General features: G+C 41.9%; 1 protein-coding gene across 3 annotated transcripts in view; it reads left to right on the top strand.

Annotated features, from left to right (window-relative positions):
• LOC138960794 (proline-rich protein 5-like) overlaps positions 1 to 23458 on the top strand; it is a 131020-nt gene that overhangs the window by 95952 nt on the left and 11610 nt on the right. For 2 of the 3 annotated variants that reach the window (XM_070332448.1, XM_070332447.1), the window contains 2 exons: positions 19850 to 19930; positions 21513 to 21561. In XM_070332448.1, coding sequence (XP_070188549.1) covers positions 19850 to 19930; positions 21513 to 21561 — 130 coding nt within the window. Of the gene's footprint in view, positions 1 to 17062; positions 18058 to 19849; positions 19931 to 21512; positions 21562 to 23458 lie in introns of those variants that run through there. The other variant, XM_070332449.1, reaches the window with a different exon arrangement.

Raw genomic sequence — 23458 nt, forward strand, 5'->3', positions numbered from 1 at the left:
CGTTTATCTCCTTTCCTTCGTGCGCCGGCAAAGCCGGGTCCCAGGCGCAGCCTGGTATTCGGCTCTACTTCTTCCCGGCGAAGCCGGTACCCGGCGAAGCGGGTAATCATCTAGTTATACATATATATTCATACAATAGCAAATGTGATAGAAACGAAGCGTGTTCAAGGGCCCATTCATGACACTGTGTCATATCCGGTTACGGTTTCGTTTTGATTCATTAAGATTTAATGTTTCGAAGGAAACGCAGAATTACAATAATACAATAGGACACTGCCACAGGAGTGTATCGTCACCATGAAGAAAAGCACGCGAACTAACAACATCAAGGAATAAAGAGGAAATGGGACTAATGATCACGCCGTATAAACGGTTGCACCCACTGAAAGCCGCGGGACCGGTTGCATCGACTAAAAGCCGCGGGATCAGGACAAGCGAGGTGAGTTTCTCCACAAAATTACAAATCTCTTCTCTTAATTAGTAGATTATCATATAACTTTTGTTTACACTTTGAACTTAGGTATTGTAGCATCACATCATCGATTTTTTTCATTGATTGCATTTACGTGTGAATGTTGAACTGTGATTATTTACACTTGTTAAAGCGCATTTTTGTAAATTTTGACTTTCAACCTTCACCACCAAAAATCAAGCTTTCGGACAACCCTACAGACAATTAAGATGTAATCAATGATTATTTATTGACCATTGGGTTAAATTTTATTAGCTAATGTTACATGGTTACTTCATATTTTACGGATATGTAAAGACACCAAACGTTTGACGGTTGCACACCACGGAAGAGCATGGTTGCACGTCGCGACAATATTTGATTGCCAGCGGTTGTGCACCATGGGACATTGTCCTTCTAAATTTGCCAGTAATATCAAGTTATATTTGGTGAATGTCTCAGCTCTTGTTTTGTTATGTTGTTATAGTCCCCCACCACCTTTATTGCCGATGTTCTGTGCGTTTTTGTACGATCCGATAACTCCAAATTTTGCTTCTCTGCAACCCCCAACCCCCACGATAGCGGGCTACCACCCCCCACCGATCCCGGCAGAGAGGTTGCAGAATGGAGATCTCTGGTATCACGACGGATAGCTATCTTGATGTTAGGGAAGAGATGGTGGAAGCTGTGGACGCTGTTCTTTCACAAGGGCAAGCTCAGATCATAGGTCCACCCTCAAGGACATCAACACCATCAAAGCCGTCTGGGAGTTTAGGCAAGCGTCATCTGTGTCAAGAGTGTGGCAAAAGTTACAAATATGCTTCTGGTCTAACAGAACACAGGAGACAAGAACACGGCTTTCAAACGGGATCAAGATACACGTGCGGGGTATGTGATAAAGCTTTCATGAACATTACTGAATTTCACAGCCACTATATTGGTCATCAAGGCATAAAGCCACACAGATGCAAAAAATGCAACAAGTATTTCCAAAGCAAACGGAACCTCACACGCCACAATTGTAAGACAAAACCAAGACTTCTTGTCTGCAGCAAATGCGGCAAGAGTTTTGCTTGTGCCCGACTGCTGAGTCAGCACATGCATACCCATGACGAGAAACCCCAGTTGATTCATCACTGTCCGAATTTGATGCTGGTTCGTCCGTTTTGTTCTCGTCCGCTTTGCATTCGCCAGTTTTGCATTCGTCGGCTTTGCATTCTATTGTGATAGTTTCATTCTTATGGCCAACAATGTGGTATCCCTCTGCTACTGTCTTTGGAATTACTTCGAAGTCTTTTGAACAATATCTGAATACCCCGGCTTTATCGTCAAGCCGAAGAATGCGAAGCTTCACATTTCAGTGGGGTGTAATGACAAAGCATGATCGATAGCGGTGATGAATTCTTCACATTTTTCAGAACAATACCAGCACATGAAGCAGGGCTGATTCGCATCCATGGTTTATGCAGTGGACAGGTGATTTCAGAAGCCGGACTCCATCTGCCATAGAAAATTAGAAATATCAGAGTGCGAGTACCATCCTAAAAAAAGTGCGTGTCTCCATGAAACTATTGGGACTGTACACTATCCGGGTCAAACCACCTGTACAGTGGCCGGCAAAAGTTGCACCACATAGCAAGAGAGGAAAGGTCTGACAATTTAGACACTTTTCAAACGGTCTTTTTAATACAATCAAGTATACTACAATCATGAATTTTTAACATAGTAAAGACGAAAGTCCCCTCTTTCTTGTGATACCAAATCTGTTAGCAAATGAAGAGTTCTTACATATCTAATTAGGATCGTTAAAATGTGAGGTAATTTCCCGATTCGTTCAAAGCAATTTTAGTCATTTCCGTTCTTCCCATTTGGTGCGATACTTTTGCTGGCCACTGTACACCATTACATGGCATGATGTTTGTTGTACAATGTTCAGAAGCGATTTTTCAGCCTTAAAGTAAACCTTTTCAACTTTCAATTACTTCCACGGCGCACAACCGATGACTACCGTGGCGCACAACCGGTCTGTACAAGGATTTTCCGTGGTGTGCAACCGTCAAACTGTTTAGTGTCCTTGCATATCCGTAAAATATGAAGTAACTATGTAACATTAGCTAATAAAATTTAACCCAATGGTCAATAAATAATCATTGATTACATTTTAATTGTGTGTAGCTTTGTCCGAAAGCTTGATTTTTAGTGGTGAAGGTTGAAAGTCAAAATTTACAAAAATGCGCTTGAACAAGTGTAAATAATCACAGTTCAACATTCCCACGTAAATGCAATCAATGAAAAAAATCGATGATGTGATGCTACAACACCTAAGTTCAAAGTGTAAACAAAAGTTATGTGATAATCTACTAATTAAGAGAAGAGATTTGTAATTTTGTGGAGAAACTCACCTCGCGTGTCCTGATCCCGCGGCTTTTAGTCGATGCAACCGATCCCGCGGCTTTCAGTCGGTGCAACCGTTTATACGGCGTGATGATGACAGCCAAGATAAAGCAACTGAACAGAACGGAGACAGAAACATTCATCCGAATTTATTAGCTAGATACAATTCAGCACTGACACCGGTCGCACTGCACAGGCAATTCTATAAACGGATACTGTAAATCATATTCATCTGGCTTTTGTAATGACGAATTGTATCCGACAATTCCAACATCTTTGTATTTTATGTTCACGCAACCTGTTACTGTATGGCTTTTTTTTCTGTATCCCCTCCCCGAAACAAATCCCAATACATCTCTTTATGAAATGACCTGCAGGCACAAAGGCGCTATAGGCGTCTGGCGTTTATCTTTATTTGTGTCAGATCTACAGCTGCCGCTCGCTGAGTGAGGGTCTGATTATATAAGAACAGTGTCAACACGAACCTTCATCGACTTCAGAAGGCAAAAAACACATCGGAGTGTATGTGCTGAAATAACAATATTTTCCAGTTTGGACTCCTTCAAAGGATTATAAAGCAGCGTTCAAAAAAACAAACAAACAAACAAACAAACAAACAAAAAAACAAGCATAGTCCGAATCTGATTGTGATGTAACCGAGATGATCGATACTTGACCTATTGGAACATTGTTTCGTTGTTCAGAATGCACAAAGCATGTTTGCAAAATAATGTACGATTCGGTGGATGTACACATTTGACTTCGGATTGTAGTTGCATTACTGAATTAATTATTGTTTAGCCTAGCTTCTGATGTATGGATGTGGTGACCTTCAAAAAACTTGAATACAAGCTATATGAGTCATAGCTAATATTTATTGAAAGAGCGCTCAGCAGATCTTGGACAAAAGTAGCAGTTGTCGCTAGCTGCCACTTTGATATTTTCAACAAACTGTCGTGAAGTTTCAACCATGTGAATTAATATTGTAGAGCGACAGGGAAGGAAATAATAGTGAGGTGAGTTGTTGACTTTATTTCCGTGTGGGTGCGGTGTAAATACATCCGTCTTTGTTGAGGTGACGCCATTGTTTTAAAAATTAGTTCCGTTGTTCGTTCAATGTTTTGAAATAGCTACTACATGTACCTAAATTAATTATGTAATGTAAATGATGATCCAACCTGTCTGTCTTACCGTAAAAGCATTTGTGTGTGTGTGTGTGTGTGTGTGTGTGTGTGTGTGTGTCTGTCTGTCCGTCTGACTGCCAATACGAGTACAATTGAAATATCTTCTTCTTTTTTTTACCGGCACGGTTGGCCTAGTGGTAAGGCGTCCGCCCCGTGATCGGGAGGTCGTGGGTTCGAAGACTTTAAAATTGGCAATCTAGTGGCTGCTCCGCCTGGCGTCTGGCGTTATGGGGTTAGTGCTAGGACGGGTTGGTCCGGTGTCAGAATAATGTGACTGGGTGAGACATGAAGCCTGTGCTGCGACTTCTGTCTTGTGTGTGGCGCACGTTTTATGTCAAAGCAGCACCGCCCTGATATGGCCCTTCGTGGTCGGCTGGGCGTTAAGCAAACAAACAAACAAAAATCTTCTCTTTTTTTTTATTAAAAAAACAACAACAAAAAACCTGTGCTCAATTTCTGTGTGATGATTTACGAAACAAACAGGTCGACAGTCGAGCGTTTGCTACAAACCAAAATTACTTAAACCTGAGTTTTTTGCCGAACCTGATTGTTTAGCCGGTAAGAAATCACATAGTTTGCCTGAAGAGTAAAAACCTTCCACTATCAAATGAATCGTGACAAGTTTCAAAATGGAAGGATACTTTTAAAATACGTTGAAGTCTGGGTGTCCCTGAAATGCTTGTTACGGTGTCGGGAAAGTGCCTGTATATCTCACTAAACACGTTACCGACCTTTCTTGCTGACCCGCTATAATTGGCGGCTGGCAATGAAGTCACTTGTGTTGAATTAATATTACGCTGCTACAGTAATAACACCATGCGAAAGGCCCACCACAGTTCATGCATATTGTGGTTCGATTTTATGGCGAATATTTGCATACTGTTCATTTGAGGTTAAAGCTCTTTACAGTCGGAACATGTCAACCCTGAAGGTACGCTAAAGGTCTAGCTTACGTTGACATGTTTATGGATTGGCTCTTGAAGGGATACTCGTAGCAAAAAAAAACCTATTAACAAAAATCAAAATCAGATGGTCATATTACCTACGCAGTTCAGTATGTAATTGTGTCACTCTACACCGATATACCTTAACAGTGTTAGAACGTTCAATTATTCAAATGTTAAACACTGTATTTCGGTCATGTTTGTAGCCTGTATTTTGTCCATGCGATGTCTTCGTTTTCATTTCCGTGGTACTTGTTCGCCCTGGAGTGCAATGAATATTGCACACATTTGCTTGATTACAAATGAGATTTGAGTATCTTAATTTGCAAGGGTTTCGTTTGCTAGTATTATTGATGATTTCCAGCTGCGAAAAAAGTAAATCGATGAAAGAATCAAGACTCCAACGCAGAAGAATTAGCCGACGAAACCGTTCCCTTTTTGGCATTGCATTGATTTATTGGCATAGTTACGGCACAGCGAATGTCCCTTGGACTTTTTACAGTTAAATTCGCCATGAAACTTTCCTAAAATGGCTTATTCACTACTATATCTTTAAGATCAAGCGAACACTAAATACTTGAAAACCACCCAACACTGTACACTTAAAAACTATGCACAATACGACAACAACAATACTATGCTTAAACATTGTCAGCAGTTACATGGATACATATCGCGTGCTTGACACGACAAGCGTAAAACGTGATGCATCCGACAACATGACTATCAAATCCAACACTCTGTTAACTAGGCCTCACTGTCGGCTATATAAATAATGCACGCGGAGAGCAGGACCCGCGCTTTAGGATGTTTCAAAATGGACCTTAAAGAGTGCACACGAAGCTTGTGACACAAATTCTACAGATGTTTGAAATAAATCAAGATTTTGACATGCTCAAGAGTAAAACTAGATACGTTTAATGTGGATAGTGACTATTAAAGAACTTGTTTTAACTAAATGCCTCCAAACCATGTTGTTTTTTTCTCTCGATAGCTGACGAAGAATACAATACGAATGACGCCGTAAAACTATATGCATTTTGTCAAATACGTCACTGAGGAGAAAAATATATGTTTATAAATGCAGTCTCGGACTACTATGACCTTTTTGTTAAGGTGATTGAAACTAATTTGTTTGATTTATTTCATTTATTTATTTATTTTGTCGACGTTGTTTGTGTGTTGGTTTGTTTGTTTGTTCTAATAGTGTGTATTCCTTCTGAGAGTCTTCCACACGTTTGCGCTATACCGGGGTTTTGATGATACAGATGACGGGATGTCTGCATGGGAAACAAGTGGATCGATCAGTCCGCGGCATGTGCCCATAGACACGCGCACGTCGGTTGAAATGAGCCATCAAACTAAGCCAAAGCATCGCGTGCCGCTAGATACTGTTCATCAGTGGGGACAACATTCCCTTAATCACTGGTCACTCAGGCCTTTAGTTGACGTGGCTGGAGTGTGGTAACCCTGTGGAATGTCGATCGAAAGAGCAGCGTCCGGTGTGACACGAAATTTTTACTCCACGAAAAATGTACTCCGGAGTAAATATTTCGTACGAAATTCTTACTCCGAGTACACTTTTCGTACGAGAAAAGAACTCCCTGAGGCACGAAAAAATTACTCCCTCCACGAAATTTTTACTCCCCATTTTTTTTACTTCCAGTAAAAATCTCGTACGCAAAAATGGGATGCGGGCGAAGGGATAATGCCAATAAGTGATCTCGCGCACACGAATGTCGCGCTACCCTCCTTCCACCCCTTCCACCACCAAGACTAACAGGGGACAAGGGAGTACAAATTTCGTACACCTGGCATGGGAAGTTAAATTGCTCGTGTTGGGGTGAAGTAATTTATTCGTTATTTATTCGTCAGGGGAGTAACATTTTTGTACGAAATGTTTACTCGGAACTCACCTGTCTTGGGGAGTAATTTTCTCGTGCAATGGGGGAGTGCTTTTTTCGTAAAGGGAGTAACTTTTTCGTACGAAATGTTTACTCCGGAGTAAAAATCTCGTGGGAGTAATTTTCTCGTGTTACACCGGTCAGCGTGGTGTGCTGGGCGATGATCGGTACTTGCGTTTGAGTGTTAGTACGTGCTTCTGGAACGGTGTGTGAAGCAATACACAACTGTTGTTGAAAAAAATGCGCTTCAATTTCCGGAGTTTGATTCTAAAACATGTGCGAGGTATGAAATCGATGGGAAATTTTACCTATGTTTGTGCTGTGAAGTGTTTCGAAGATCTGGTGTAGATTGAAGTGTTGAAGATCTGGTGTAGATTGAAGTGTTGAAGATCTGGTGTAGATTGAAGTGTTGAAGATCTGGTGTGGATTGAAGTGTTGAAGATCTGGTGTAGATTGAAGTGTTGAAGATCTGGTGTAGATTAAAGTGTTGATGATCTGGTGTAGATTGAAGTGTTGAAGATCTGGTGTAGATTGAAGTGTTGAAGATCTGGTGTAGATTGAAGTGTTGAAGATCTGGTGTAGATTGAAGTGTTGAAGATCTGGTGTAGATTGAAGTGTTGAAGATCTGGTGTAGATTAAAGTGTTGAAGATCTGGTGTAGATTGAAGTGTTGAAGATCTGGTGTAGATTAAAGTGTTGAAGATCTGGTGTAGATTGAAGTGTTGAAGATCTGGTGTAGATTAAAGTGTTGAAGATCTGGTGTAGATTAAAGTGTTGAAGATCTGGTGTAGATTGAAGTGTTGAAGATCTGGTGTAGATTAAAGTGTTGAAGATCTGGTGTAGATTAAAGTGTTGAAGATCTGGTGTAGATTAAAGTGTTGAAGATCTGGTGTAGATTGAAGTGTTGAAGATCTGGTGTAGATTAAAGTGTTGAAGATCTGGTGTAGATTAAAGTGTTGAAGATCTGGTGTAGATTGAAGTGTTGAAGATCTGGTGTAGATTAAAGTGTTGAAGATCTGGTGTAGATTAAAGTGTTGAAGATCTGGTGTAGATTGAAGTGTTGAAGATCTGGTGTAGATTGAAGTGTTGAAGATCTGGTGTAGATTGAAGTGTTGAAGATCTGGTGTAGATTGAAGTGTTGAAGATCTGGTGTAGATTAAAGTGTTGAAGATCTGGTGTAGATTGAAGTGTTGAAGATCTGGTGTAGATTAAAGTGTTGAAGATCTGGTGTAGATTGAAGTGTTGAAGATCTGGTGTAGATTAAAGTGTTGAAGATCTGGTGTAGATTGAAGTGTTGAAGATCTGGTGTAGATTAAAGTGTTGAAGATCTGGTGTAGATTAAAGTGTTGAAGATCTGGTGTAGATTAAAGTGTTGAAGATCTGGTGTAGATTGAAGTGTTGAAGATCTGGTGTAGATTAAAGTGTTGAAGATCTGGTGTAGATTAAAGTGTTGAAGATCTGGTGTAGATTGAAGTGTTGAAGATCTGGTGTAGATTGAAGTGTTGAAGATCTGGTGTAGATTAAAGTGTTGAACTGGTCGGTCGTGTGTGAGACAGAGCACAGTGTTGTTTTACTTTTTTTTTAAACAATGCACTTGACTTTACGGAATTTTGATTGTTAAAGATGTGCTGGGAATGATATCGATGACAAATGTTGTGTTGTGAAGTGTTTAGGTTCTAGTGTCATTAGGCGTTGAACTGGTCGGTCTTGGCAGTTCTGGGGTATTCCTTTGTTGACCTTGGGCGGGATTGTTGTGTGTGATGGTCAGGTTTGCAATTAGAGCTTGTGGTATGAACATCAATTTTGCTGTTACTTGAGAAAAAAAGAATTGTCGTGGTGTTTGTTTGCCTGTGTATATCAAAAATAGCGTTTGACGTCCTGTGTAAATGCCAAATAACTGACTAATCTGTCGTCTTGGATTTTGAGAGAACTAATATTGGTGCCTTGTATCCCGGGAGGTGAGGGGGGGGGGGGGGGGTATTTGGAATTCTCTATATCTGACATTTGAAGGAATGGGGACATTTAGCCGAATTCACTCTTGCAAAAACGTATATACTTAGTTCCAAACCTCATTACGCATCCAGTTCACTACCCTTACCCCTGCCATCTTCAGAACCTCTCGATAAGGTACTTACTTTGGGTTCAAATCTCCACAGCTGAACATTTCAGTATTCTAGTTTAAAACAGAACAGAGAAATGTATCATCGATCCCCGCAGCTTATATTGCCAACATCCTTCCTCACTTGCGTAGCTTATATTGCCAATAAATATCCTGTCTTGCTTGCGTAGCTTATATTGCCAACATCCTGTCTTGCTTGCGTAGCGGGGTCGGAGGAGGGGTGGTAGAGTGCTTCTTCCTTTGCCCTGACAAGTGTTAGCTGAAAGATGGCAGTCAAATGTTCCGCCTCTGGCTAAATGACAATCGATACAGTTTCTCACAATTATGACAGTTTTAGCTGCTGCGCCTGTGTGTAAATAAAGGCGCGCCGCGTCGCTGCTCCGATCGAAACTGGGGTTTTTAGGCTGTAAGACATGCAGGCCGCTAAGTGCTGTGGTCTAGTGCATTACTGATTCGCCGACTGCTTTACGCTTGTCAGTTAAACAACATCGACTGTATGCGCTGCATGTGTGACGAAATGTGATGTCTTTCAGTGACATCTATGTAAGATGTGCAGTGAACATTGGGGAAATATTGCTACTATAACGTCCCGGAGTATTAGAAAGTGTCATCCCGTTGTGCAGCTACTTTGATTATGTAATTTGCTGACACATTTTGCCTTGTGGGAGTTAGAGTTTTATCAAGGGAGGAGTTGCTACAGCATATTTTGATTACTCTGAATGTTTTTGTAAAGTAGTGCGCGAAAGTAGGAGTTACAATTCTATCAAACTTATTGTCATGGAGTGGTGGAGTGCATAACCCTTGGCTTCGACAGTTTTTAGTAACTCATTTGATAAACACAGGAATCGCTTCTGTTTGGGAAATTCTTGGTCCAAGTAAGATTAGGCTTTTTCCTAATGACAGTATGATATCGTTTATTTAATTGGACTATGTTTTGTGGCGTATATGTTTAAGTGTTTGAGTAAGCTACTTGATCAGTGACGAGCTGTGCTTCTTTTTTTTATTTTTTTTTAGAAACATCAACTGACGACTATCAGTGTGTGGGTTTTGAATGATCAAATTTAAGAGATTTTCAATCTCATATACAATCATTACTGTGATGGATTGCACGCTGGAATACAGGACAAGTAGAGTGTGTGTAATTGGTAGTGCTGTGCATTGGTCAACAGCTACTTTGCTCATGACCTGAGACAATCTCTACTTATACCGTCACAATGTTTAGGAGTAGCACTGTAGACTTGGATTTCTCGAGCGCAGATACTTTTCTGGTCTTCTTTGGCTTGGGTTTTCGCAGTTGCACGTGTACATGATGACTCGGAGGTACTGCGAAATGACTTCAGTGGTTTAATACAGCTACAGTATAAAAGTTATGTTTTCAACTGTGAACACACTTTTAGCTTCTAAGACTCTCAATTCAGGTGCGATATAAAGGATGTTATTAGTTTAACCATCCGTTCCCTATTTACATCTTGTTCTGGTCTTCCTAAATTGGGTACGCATTCTAAGTTCGAAGCAAAGGTAACGAGTATAAGCAAGTACAAGAGTAATCTGACACTGGAAGCGCGAGTCGTGGTCCGTCGTGGATAACCGTTACGTTACTCCTCTATTTGCTTTTGTTTGACATTTACATCAATATGAAACGCGACGTTTATGTGTATGCGTCGATACTTTCTCTATGTTACAGAATATCATATATATCTTCCAATACACAGTAAGCTAAACCCTCGCAAGTGCTTTCACGAATGTTTTCCACACTGATCGAAACGCTGTGCACAGTTTCACTCTTTCTCTGCAAAGCGGTTTTTTTTTTCTTCTTCCTCAAACGCATGTACACAACATTGTCTTTTCAAAATTACATTCTATAAACCTATGACATACTGTCGAACTTATAATTCGAAACACGTCATTCGCGTAATACTTCGTTGTTATGTTGGCTCACATCGGATTTTTATGTGTTGCAAGTGTGACGCCTCCACGCAGTGTGAAAATAGCAGAGAAGTGTTTCATACAGCTGTGAGCCTGCAGCGCCTTGCAGACGATCAACAGGGGATTAAGTCGTGGTCGACATCATGATCAGACGATGCCATGATTGATGAATTAGAGTGGGTGTTGTTCGTTCAACTTTCTCCTCACCGGTCGCTGCACTCTGACTGACTTCGACAATAGCTCGATGCACGTTGGAAAAGCGTATGTAAGGGCTGATCAAATAATTATCTACCAACCTCGTTAGGACTCGATCGTTGAGCTAGCGGTGTTGGGTCTGACTTGACCTGCCTTCAGTTTATCGATATTGTTTGCTGTGTATTGCGTACGTTTCATTGAAGGCAGCATGAGTGTAACTCTTGTAGTTTCTTCAAAACGGCAACAAATAGAGAAAGAAAGAAAAACAGAAAGAAAGGAAGAAAGAAAGAAAAGAAGAGTAAGCATTCCTATAGGGGACCCTTTTGCTACATTGCTTTAGAACATTTCAGAACATGTATTTATAAGCTCCATGGTCGGAGAATGTCCGTGTGTTCAAGATGTGGCCAGCAGAGTTCAGGTGAAGAATGCTCAGATTTTCAAAACAGTGGTGTGGTCAGCCACCTCAGCCACCCTCAGTAAACGGTCAAACTGTTGGACAACTTATGTTTGTTGTTGCGTGCCATGTTTTTTTTAAGCAGGGTAGTCTAAAGCTAGATTGCGAAGAAAATCAAAGGAAGGAAACATCCCTACTTTATCTCTCTAAAGTCATGCCGCGGTATGCTGTGGTGAGGTGCTTCGAAGTAATGATAGAAACTCGGACGGACGGGGAGATAGCGGTCAAAGATTTTATCACAAACTGACGATGATGATATGAAATCTGTTCGAGTTTCTGAAACTTTCCTCATTGGCACCCACTGGACCATGAAGCGTCGATATTTGTACAGGCAGGACTGTGGTCTAGTGTCTAATGAAGCGTCAATATCTGTACAGGCAGGGCTATGGTCTATAGACTAGTGTCTAATGAAGCGTCGATAATTGTACAGGCAGGACTGTGGTCTAAAGAAGCGTCGATATATGTACAGGCAGGACTGTGGTCTAGTGTCTAATGAAGCGTCGATATCTGTACAGGCAGGGCTATGGCCTAGTGTCTCATGAAGCGTCGATATCTGTACAGGCAGGACTGTGGTCTAGTGTCTAATGAAGCGTCGATATCTGTACAGGCAGGGCTATGGCCTAGTGTCTCATGAAGCGTCGATATCTGTACAGGCAGTGCTATGGCCTAGTGTCTCATGAAGCGTCGATATCTGTACAGGCAGGACTGTGGTCTAGTGTCTAATGAAGCTTCGATATCTGTACAGGCAGGGCTATGGCCTAGTGTCTCATGAAGCGTCGATATATGTACAGGCAGTGCTATGGCCTAGTGTCTCATGAAGCGTCGATATCTGTACAGGCAGGACTGTGGTCTAGTGTCTAATGAAGCGTCGATATCTGTACAGGCAGGGCTATGGTCTAGTGTCTCATGAAGCGTCGATATCTGTACAGGCAGGACTGTGGTCTAGTGTCTAATGAAGCGTCAATATTTGTACAGGCAGTGCTATGGCCTAGTGTCTCAAGAAGCGTCGATATCTGTACAGGCAGGACTGTGGTTTAGTGTCTAATGAAGCGTCAATATGTGTACAGGCAGTGCTATGGCCTAGTGTCTCAAGAAGCGTCGATATCTGTACAGGCAGGACTGTGGTCTAGTGTCTCAAGAAGTGTTGATATTTGTACAGGCAGGACTGTGGTCTAGTGTCTAATGAAGCGTCGATATCTGTACAGGCAGGGCTATGGTCTAGTGTCTCATGAAGCGTCGATATCTGTACAGGCAGGACTGTGGTCTCAGTAGTGCCTAATGAATCGTCAATATTTGTACAGGCAGTGCTATGACCTAGTGTCTCAAGAAGCGTCGATATTTGTACAGGCAGGACTGTGATCTAGTGTCTAATGAAGCGTCGATATTTGTACAGGCAGGGCTATGGTCTAGTGCCTCATCTCATTTCTGTCACGACTATGGATATGATCCAAGCTTTTGGATTCTTTGAGTAGATCTTACGTCCTTGACGATTGTAGAGTTTCAAAGGCGTTTTCTTCGTCATGGGAAGTGTCAGTGTGTGCGGCTTTTATAGTATCAGCTATTAAGGTTGTCCGGTGCCTGAATTAGTGTGTAGTAGATCAGGTGTGGAGAAATGGATAGACCTCTCTCTTTCTCCCTCTCTTTTTCTCTCTCTTCAGTTTTCTCTCTCTCCAGAGAGAGAGTAACAGACAAACAGACAGACAGACAAATAGACAGACAGACGACAGACAGACAACAAATACGCATTCATTAAAACACACAGGCAAGCACACGTACGCACAAACTCACACACACACGCCCCCACACACGCACAATGAGAGAGAGACCGAGAGAGAAATAGGGACAGACTCGTGTTGTACGTACTATAACATACAGTCAAACAGAACGACGCTGAGTTTGAGTTCAAAACGTCTCCAGTGTGTAACACATGCAGCTGGTGCCAAGTTCTAGGTGTGTTGCAAATCTGGGTGCATTATCTTTGTTCGATCAACGAATGCCCTATCCAAGGTCAAGTTCAAGGTTGACAACAGGTGTGAAGATGGAGAGACTTCTGTGTTTTTTTACGCAGTTGGCAAAAAGCGTGTGAACGCTAACCCTGTGTGCGATTCAGCAGTTACAATCGCTGACAGCTGTTATGTGTGCACATGTATCACTTCTGTGCAGCTTGCTGACTTCTCTTTTTATTTGTTTTATTCATTCATTTATTTTGTTGAATTTTTGAATTGCTAGTAGTTATGTGTTTGTGGCGGATTTATGTGTGTATTATTTTGCTTGCTTGCAATGCTGGGAGTCGTGTTATAGAGAATTGATTGTTATATATATATATATATATATATATATATATATATATATATATATAATGGAAGAGGTGGGGGGAGGGGGTAAGAATTAGATCTAGAAAGAACTCTTCACAGACAGCCTACTGGAGAATCAAACCCTTTCGGAGCCGATTGCAACACTGAACAAGAATAACCCGAGGAGAGTTCTACAACCTCAAAGGATTGAGAAGTCACCGAAGTGCATTTAAGGGCATTCTCATAGAGTGCTGAACCTGAAAAGGTCCGTTTTTGTTTAGCCAAGACTGCTACCGGTTTCGAGCTGAGAAGCTCTCATCAGGCAGTCTCTTGGCATAAAACAGAGAAGAACTCTCAAACTTCTATGCAAAAGAGAAAACCACATTTCTGCGGTAGGCCCTCTGCATAGACGAGAATCTTTCTTTGATTCCCCTGCAACTGCCAGTGAAGAGTATGAAAAAGAAATTTTGAAGTATTAGCAGCGCTCTCATTATAAATTTCTATTTTGTTGCTTCAACAACCAAGAGCAGCTGCTGATACTTCAAAATTTCTTTTTCATACTCTTCACTGGCAGTTGCAGGGGAATCAAAGAAAGATTCTCGTCTATGCAGAGGGCCTACCGCAGAAATGTGGTTTTCTCTTTTGCATAGAAGTTTGAGAGTTCTTCTCTGTTTTATGCCAAGAGACTGCCTGATGAGAGCTTCTCAGCTCGAAACCGGTAGCAGTCTTGGCTAAACAAAAACGGACCTTTTCAGGTTCAGCACTCTATGAGAATGCCCTTAAATGCACTTCGGTGACTTCTCAATCCTTTGAGGTTGTAGAACTCTCCTCGGGTTATTCTTGTTCAGTGTTGCAATCGGCTCCGAAAGGGTTTGATTCTCCAGTAGGCTGTCTGTGAAGAGTTCTTTCTAGATCTAATTCTTACCCCCTCCCCCCACCTCTTCCATTACCTCTAGTGTGCTCCCTGCTTTCAAAATTCCTTGTTGGAATGTAGGCGGTGGAGACACACACAGAGTAAAGGATGATCTCCCTTGCTCATGACGTAATTTCCCGCAGTGGGGCACTGCGGTTATGAAATTAAAGGCCCCTCCTGTTTTTGGAACCGCAGGAGCTTTCTAGTTTGCTGTTAGGTAGATTTTTGGTTCCTCTTTCCTGTCATGCTCTCTTTTTTTTCATGAATTCTTTTCTTTTTTCTGCCTTCTTGCTCATTCACCTGTATTTTTTCCAAAAATCTCTTCTCTTGCCGCTTGTCTCGCGATTCATGTATAGTTTAATCTGTTAGTGTTCTGATGTAAGTCCAGCAGTAGATAGGTTAAGCCTATTTTAACATACTGGAAACTGGTAATCTTCCAGTAGGTATTAATTTAGTTTTACTAAAGCCTGCTGGGACACAAGTAATGGGTTAGTGCATTTGTAAACAGGAATCGCTTGACAAGTGGCCCCCTTCATCCCCCCCTTCCTCGTCCTGATATGGCTCTGCGTAGTCGGCTGGACGTTAAGCAACAAATAAACAAACAAATGACGTAATTTCTATGCATTCTCGCTCTTGACGTCATTCTATATTTAACTTTTCTTTAAAAGTACAAGCGATCGAGTGCACATTTTGGCATTTTTAGCAGCGCTCTCATTATAAATTTCTCTCTCTATATATATATAGAAATATATATATATAAAACATCAGAAATTGTGAAAGAAACAATTGAAAGTCAGCAGAGACTTTCTTCCGAGATATATATATATATATATTTTTTTTTTTTTTTTGGGGGGGGGGGGGTAGCATACTTCCTTTTGTTGAGACGGTTCTCTGTTTATGTAACATTAGGCAATTGGAGTAGGTCACTGTGTTGTGTCAGTATTCGAATGATAAGATCATCACTTTGCCTTAGCGGTCGTTTATGACGAACTGAACTTCATGTGTGGTAATTAAAAGACTAATTATGCGTGGTCATCTACTTGGTTGTCACACACAAGATAAATACATTTGGCTACTTTGACTAGCAAGAACTTTCGAGATGGAGTACACAATCTTTGAATGTTCGTTATTACTTTTTGTGAATAGAAAAACGAGGTGATGTTGATTACTTCTCCACATGAGTTGTTGCATCGTTCGATGTTCCACACTGTTGGCTTCTCTGTGTACTGTGCTTGAGTTCATTATTGACACACTTTGAGAATGTGAGAAGAAAACATTGTTATTTTGTCACGAATCCCCACGCAAAGACTTGATGAAAATGAAGAATCAGACTGTGTCTTCAAGTGCCAGCTTGTTGTTCTCAACTCATCTTGTGGTCTTAGCGGAATATGTGAAGGACTGGCATAATTTTAACGCAGGACACATCGCGTATTGTCGTTTTTAAATTGAAACCTCTAAAAATGAATGGTAAACCCCAGACTGAAAGTTGAGCGAAACAAGAGATAAGTTAACCTGAGCTTGAGAAAGTATTCTTACAATCAAACGTTAAGGCGGCCCTTCATTCAGCCCCAAGTCGACTTCGTGAAGACTGCGCCAAGTGTTTTTACCCAAAGCTCAGTCCTAAAGCTCTGTGTGGCCAGCTTCGCGAAGTGTTTTTACCCAAAGCTCAGTCCTAAAGCTCTGTGTGGCCAGCTTCGCCAAGTGTTTTTACCCAAAGCTCAGTCCTAAAGCTCTGTGTGGCCAGCTGCGCCAAGTGTTTTTACCCAAAGCTCAGTCCTAAAGCTCTGTGTGGCCAGCTTCGCCAAGTGTTTTTACCCAAAGCTCAGTCCTAAAGCTCTGTGTGGCCAGCTTCGCCAAGTGTTTTTACCCAAAGCTCAGTCCTAAAGCTCTGTGTGGCCAGCTTCGCCAAGTGTTTTTACCCAAAGCTCAGTCCTAAAGCTCTGTGTGGCCAGCTTCGCCAAGTGTTTTTACCCAAAGCTCAGTCCTAAAGCTCTGTGTGGCCAGCTTCGCCAAGTGTTTTTACCCAAAGCTCAGTCCTAAAGCTCTGTGTGGCCAGCTGCGCCAAGTGTTTTTACCCAAAGCTCAGTCCTAAAGCTCTGTGTGGCCAGCTTCGCCAAGTGTTTTTACCCAAAGCTCAGTCCTAAAGCTCTGTGTGGCCAGCTTCGCCAAGTGTTTTTACCCAAAGCTCAGTCCTAAAGCTCTGTGTGGCCAGCTGCGCCAAGTGTTTTTACCCAAAGCTCAGTCCTAAAGCTCTGTGTGGCCAGCTTCGCCAAGTGTTTTTACCCAAAGCTCAGTCCTAAAGCTCTGTGTGGCCAGCTTCGCGAAGTATACTTCGCGTAGTCGACTTCGCCCAGTTAATTTGAGGGTTTATTCAGAGCGGTTAGAATGAACAGACAAAAGTTCACGTCGTGAACAGAAGCTTTCAACAAGTGACGATAAACTAGTATTGTGTTACATGGAGTAGCGAAAGGTGGCTAAGCTTTTGGACTGTTTCACATTGTTGGATTCTTTCTCTGTGTGCTGTGATAAAGCCATTCATCACGTATAGACTATGAGAGCGAAACGGTCAGGTGTTCAGTCGCGAAACCGCACGCAAAGACTTGAAGAGACTGAAGAAGCCTTATTATGGAACGACTGTGTCTCCAAGTGCCATTTTTATCTCATGAACCCTGAGTGTCAATTCACATTGGCTAGAATTGACTCACCAAAATCTTAATCAAGACAAAGACGTACGTGAAGGGCGTGAAACTGAACGGGCCCTTTGTAAAATTTGTGGAACGTGTAATCTTGGACAAAACAAAACATTCGCTAGAACCTCGATTTATCTATCATTGAGGTGGAGGAACAAGATGCTCAAAAGACAAATGATGATGATGAATTTGCTACTTCACAGATGGCAGGACGCTAAATGAAGTGTGTGTGTTAGTGAAGGAAAAGGTAAACGCTTTTGTGGTTACAACTGATGGAAAGACTTTTAAGTTCACAACGTGCACGGACGGTTCCTGGAAATGAGGATAAACTGCCACCGCGTTAGTGAGTGAGCAAAAGACGGCTAAGTTAAGGCTTTTCATCGACCGACTTGTAGTGACCGCGTATGACATTTCCCCCATAATGGCTCTGCCGTAAGGGTGTGTAGCTGCAATACCGGAGAGACTTACTGAAGAATGAACCGTTACACGGAGTGGCTGGAGTGGATAGCGAAGAAAGTGGACGGACGTGATGTGTCCCAACACATGCCTCTCCCTGCGCATCTTGTCCGCAGGGTGGACGCTTGGAGACAGTAAGTTCATTCATTCAACTACACATTCTGATACCTATAATGTCTACGAAAAATAGACAAGGATGCAAATTGTCGCATTCATACAACTACGTAATTTGATGCGGGCTTAGTCATGCTTTATGTATTTCAAGAAAATAGACAAAGACTTATGCTAAATATTTATTTTGCAAGCAAGACTCTTCTTTAGGACTCGATACAAAGGTGAAAAAAGTAAAAACTCTTTTGTGTACATTTTATTTTTCTAAAATGAATGCGAATGACTTTTGAAGCCACCTTAAGTTATGTATTTAAAATGAAAGACTAAGGCTACTTTTTTCAACTTTAGCTTCTTCATTTTTTTTAGGACGTCGTGTTTTTTTCTTCTTCTTTCTGTGTGTGTGTGTGTGTGTGTGGGGGGGTGCCTGTGTCTGTGTGTGTAGCAAGAAGGACAAGGTCAACGCTTTGGTGAAGTATTTAATTCAAAAATAAAGCGTTCTTAGAACGTACATTATCTACTTGAAACAGAAGGAGCCAATGTCTTGATTAAATCTAGGGCAAGTACATTGACTGTGCTCCCTTGTTCTGTTACAACAGTGGATTGTGCTCCCTTGTTCTGTTACAACAGTGGATTGTGCTCCCTTGTTCTGTTACAACAGTGGATTGTGCTCCCTTGTCCTGTTACAACAGTGGATTGTGCTCCCTTGTTCTGTGACAACAGTGGATTGTGCTCCCTTGTCCTGTTACAACAGTGGATTGTGCTCCCTTGTTCTGTTACAACAGTGGATTGTGCTCCCTTGTTCTGTTACAACAGTGGATTGTGCTCCCTTGTTCTGTTACAACAGTGGATTGTGCTCCCTTGTTCTGTTACAACAGTGGATTGTGCTCCCTTGTCCTGTTACAACAGTGGATTGTGCTCCCTTGTCCTGTTACAACAGTGGATTGTGCTCCCTTGTTCTGTTACAACAGTGGATTGTGCTCCCTTGTTCTGTTACAACAGTGGATTGTTCTCCCTTGTTCTGTTACAACAGTGGATTGTGCTCCCTTGTTCTGTTACAACAGTGGATTGTGCTCCCTTGTTCTGTTACAACAGTGGATTGTGCGGACTTGTGGTGTGACTAAAGTTAAATGAGAATCAAGTGAGGCAGAGCGCCAATCAATGACAAGATCATTCTTATTCTCTCAGATGCCAGAAGACTGGTTCCGCAGAATTCTCGCTTTAGTTAGTTCATTACCGTTGTTGTCTGTACTAAGAAAGCTAAACTTATAATATAATACTACATGCGTGCAAATCGACTATTGTCTGAAAAAACGTACGCATATGCTTTATGAGTTTATTGCTGGACTTGAAAACCAACCCCATAGGTCGAAGCAGTTTTATATACATGTTTTGTCACAGCTGTTACCGAACAGCCAGTCAATGGAATATGCGCTGAATCTGTCTCCAGAAAGACAGAATGTGTGCTAGTTATGCTCTTTCATCTCCCCCCCCCCTCCTCCCACCCCACCTCCGGCTCCGAACACCACAGCACCACATCTACTTATAATTTCCCCGTCCCGACTCCGACACACAGTGACAGGCACAGACAAATCGATATGTACAGGCAAAGACACATTCATAGACACAAACCGACCAACAGTCATAGACACTTCGACAGACAGACAGACAGACAGACAGACACACACACACACACACACACACACACACACACACACACACACACACACACACACACACACACACACACACACACACACACACACACACGTTATGAATTATTATTTTCTAATGAGTGTCACACTTTGTATGTTTCAGTGTCCAGGCAGCCATAATCAAGTTGTTTCAGCGAAAACCTCTGAAGGAAAACGAACTTGGAACGTTGCAAGAAAGTGTCAGGTACAGTTTAGTGTATGTGTGTGTGTGTGTGTGTGTGTGTGTGTGTGTGTGTGTGTGTGTGTGTGTGTGTGTGTGTGTGTGTGTGTGTGTGTGTGTGTGTGTGTGTGTGTGTGTGTGTGTGTGTGTGTGAGAGAGAAAGAGAGAGAGAGAGAGAGAGAGAGAGAGAGAGAGAGAGAGAGAACGAACGAACGAACGAACTTTATTACTCAAGGATGGAGATTTTAGGCTCACGCCTAGTCTTACAATCTGTCCCTGCTAAACTAAGACATAAAAATAAAGACAATAAAAGGACAATTGTCAATCGCAATCATACAGTATTACTAATTACAACATTACCTAGAGAGATAGAGAGAGAGAGAGAGAGAGAGAGAGAGAGAGAGAGAGAGAGAGAGAGAGAGAGAGAGAGAGAGAGAGAGAGAGAGAGAGAGAGAGAGAGAGAGAGAGAGAGAGAGAGAGAGGTCTAGCACGCTGTGTTAGCTTCGTTCTGTTTGACTGTTTGTAGATTGCGCCATTAAAACAGACCGGAAAACGTACTTTTGAAAAGTAACCTCCCTACGTTGTTTTCTGGCGATTCAGTTTCATCGTCAAACATTATTATTGTTTTTCTCACCGTATAAGGATGGGTATACTTGTTGCCCTAACGAGTATGATTATCGTTCACTTGTTCCTGGTCTCCATACGCTCAAAAAGTAAAAGTAGTTTTACTTGTGCAAAGAGTTCAATGGGATTCAATTTTTACGCCTATCACAAGATGTATTTCTTCATTTATGTATTCAAAACATTGACAAATACCCTCGCTCTAGTAAATAGAGGCAGAGTAAATGTAGCTATCGAAGTCGCGCGAACGAGTCAATTGTCAACCAAATGTAATTCCTACACTTGCACTTATCAATTGACCTGCTGTTGTTATTGGTCTATGTTTATTTCGCCAATCTGTCTTTCCCTTGCCAGCACCAATATGGAGAAAACTGATTGATTTTGGTAGTAATTTGAGCGCATTACTCATTGAACCCCAGCTGTGAAAAATATTAAGATTGCTTTCTACGGTTTGGTCGCTACTGATTGGTTTATTCTCTGCACGCATGCTGAATTTGTTAATCGATTCAGTATTCACACGCACGAACGCACTCATACCCACGAACGCACTCATACGCACACTTGCACACGCTCACACGCACAGAAACGCACGCACGCGCGCGCACAGGAGCGCGCACACACACTGACACACAAACACACACACACACACACACACACATACGCGCAAGCTCACACAAACACACATGCGCGCGCACACACGAACACACGCACACACACATGCGCGCACGAACACACGCACACGCACACGCACACACGTGCGCGTGCTCACACACACATTTGTCCAACGCCGTAAACCGTATAAGTAAGTAGGCTTGTACACGTGTCTACTTATATACGTGTGGATGCAACTTTGAATTGTTTCAACCTCAGCAGGAGTACAGTAACTCATTGCGATGCAAATCAGGTACCTGTTGACCGGTCTGACATGATCTGTTGAACTTCCACACACTTGATGAAACTAAACCTGTCTCACTAACTGTTGCAGGGCGTTGTCAGAGGCCGAAGCCGGAGCGCTCATATACGATTATTACAAGGTGAGGGGTCTAAAAAAACCACTTCCTTTTTTACTCAATCTTCACTGTCTCGCACACTCACATATCTAGGCTTCTTTTGTCAAAGCATAACAGAGTTATCCAATAAAGAAAGAAGGAAAAAGGTAAATGTAGCTCTTCAGAAAGAAAGTAGGAAAGGAGATACACCTTCTAAGTGCAGAGGGAGGGAGAAAAGAATAATGTTATTAGAGCTTTAGAAAAAAGAGGAGACCAGAAAAGTAAAACAAAAAAAAAGAAACAGATGTGGACTACAGAAGAGGGACCTTCAAAACGATCTCTTTTCCTGAACTTGCATAAGTACCCAATGTGAAGATTCACAGTTTAAAAACATGAGCCAAATTTCAGACGGTGATGTAAAGGGTAACCCCACAAAAAAGCAACCCCCCAAAATGCTAATACCTTTTACATCTTTTGACCACATCACTTCATCTTTGGTGTACATTAACTTCATGCTTATGCATGACCAGCCCATACAGTGGCAAGTTTATCGGTCTTTTTGGCATTTTCATACAAATGTTCCGAATTCGGGGATCGACTGAAAAGTGCGAGGTTTGACATTGAGTGGTACCTAAACTGGTACTTACCTGATTTAAACCCTCCAGACTTTAACGTTTTGGATTATCTAAATGTCCAAAAGTCGGACCATGAAACGTTTTGGAATGGTCGTGAACTGACAATTTGGAGTTCGCACACAACAATTATGAGGATATTCGCTGAACTCAAATTACTTGAAAAATGACCTCCTTCGTTGTTAAGTCACACTTGCACAATGGAGCACAACATTCATCGATGACATGAACGCATTTCTCCATGGAAAATGCCCTGATCCTGCCTGTAATTGCTGTATTTAAATCACTGATTGTCTAAGGTTAGTTATAGTATACTAGGTCCTTCAAATAACCAAAAGGTAACAATCTGGAGGGCTTAAATCCGGTAAATTTGGCTACAGCTCAATTTGAAACCTCGTATTCGGGTTTTTAGTTCAAAAGAGTACAAAAGTCAGACCAATATTATACTTGTCACGCATAAACTGAAGTGTATGTACACCAAAATATGAAGTAATACGGTCAACAGATGAAGAAGTTGTTAGCATGTTTGTGGGCTGCATTTTGGGGGTCACCCTGTACATAGTGGTTAGGGGAGGCATGCTGAAGTTTCCAAGTCAGTCTAACATTAGATCACGAGCGCGCGTGTGTGTGCGTGCTTGCGCGTGTGAGTGCGTGCGTGTGAGTGTGTTGTTTTTGTCGCGACGACTTAAAACGGAGAGGCATGATATGATGCGCAATACAGAGCTTAGTACAGTAACCGTGCCTGAGGGACAAACATATGGTGCGTTGCGTGATAACAACACTCGCACCACTAGTTTAGTATCACCTCACATGATCCGAAATGCCCTACACTAGTTTGTCACTCATGGCAGATTACTCCATCAAAGGCTTAAATGACACTGTCTACACCACAGGTGCTTAAAACAGTGATTGTCAGTTCCACACCAAAACCCAGCGCGGGTAGCGGGGCGTGTGCAGCTTCGTTCATTTTCCTTCCTTTGTAGGTAGCTACCAGTGTTGTGTCTCAGAAACTTTGTAAATGTTTTCTTTTTTTCTTGTTCCTTCGGTTAATTCCATGTCGTTCGACAGTGAATGCATAATTCTAGTTGCTGCCTGAGAGACATAAAAAGGCAGAACAAATTCTATAGCTTGAGGTGATGTTTTTTGCAGACAGGATGAAAGAGAAGTGGCAAACACGCGAATGGTTTCTGGTCAGCGTGGCAGACAATCTTAGTGTCATTGTGACAGACAATCTTAGTGTCATTGTTACAGACAATCTTAGTGTCATTGTGGCAGACAATCTTAGTGTCATTGTGACAGACAATCTTAGT

The sequence above is a fragment of the Littorina saxatilis genome, linkage group LG3 (assembly GCF_037325665.1).
Source record: "Littorina saxatilis isolate snail1 linkage group LG3, US_GU_Lsax_2.0, whole genome shotgun sequence".
NCBI classification, from domain to species: Eukaryota; Metazoa; Mollusca; class Gastropoda; order Littorinimorpha; family Littorinidae; genus Littorina; species Littorina saxatilis.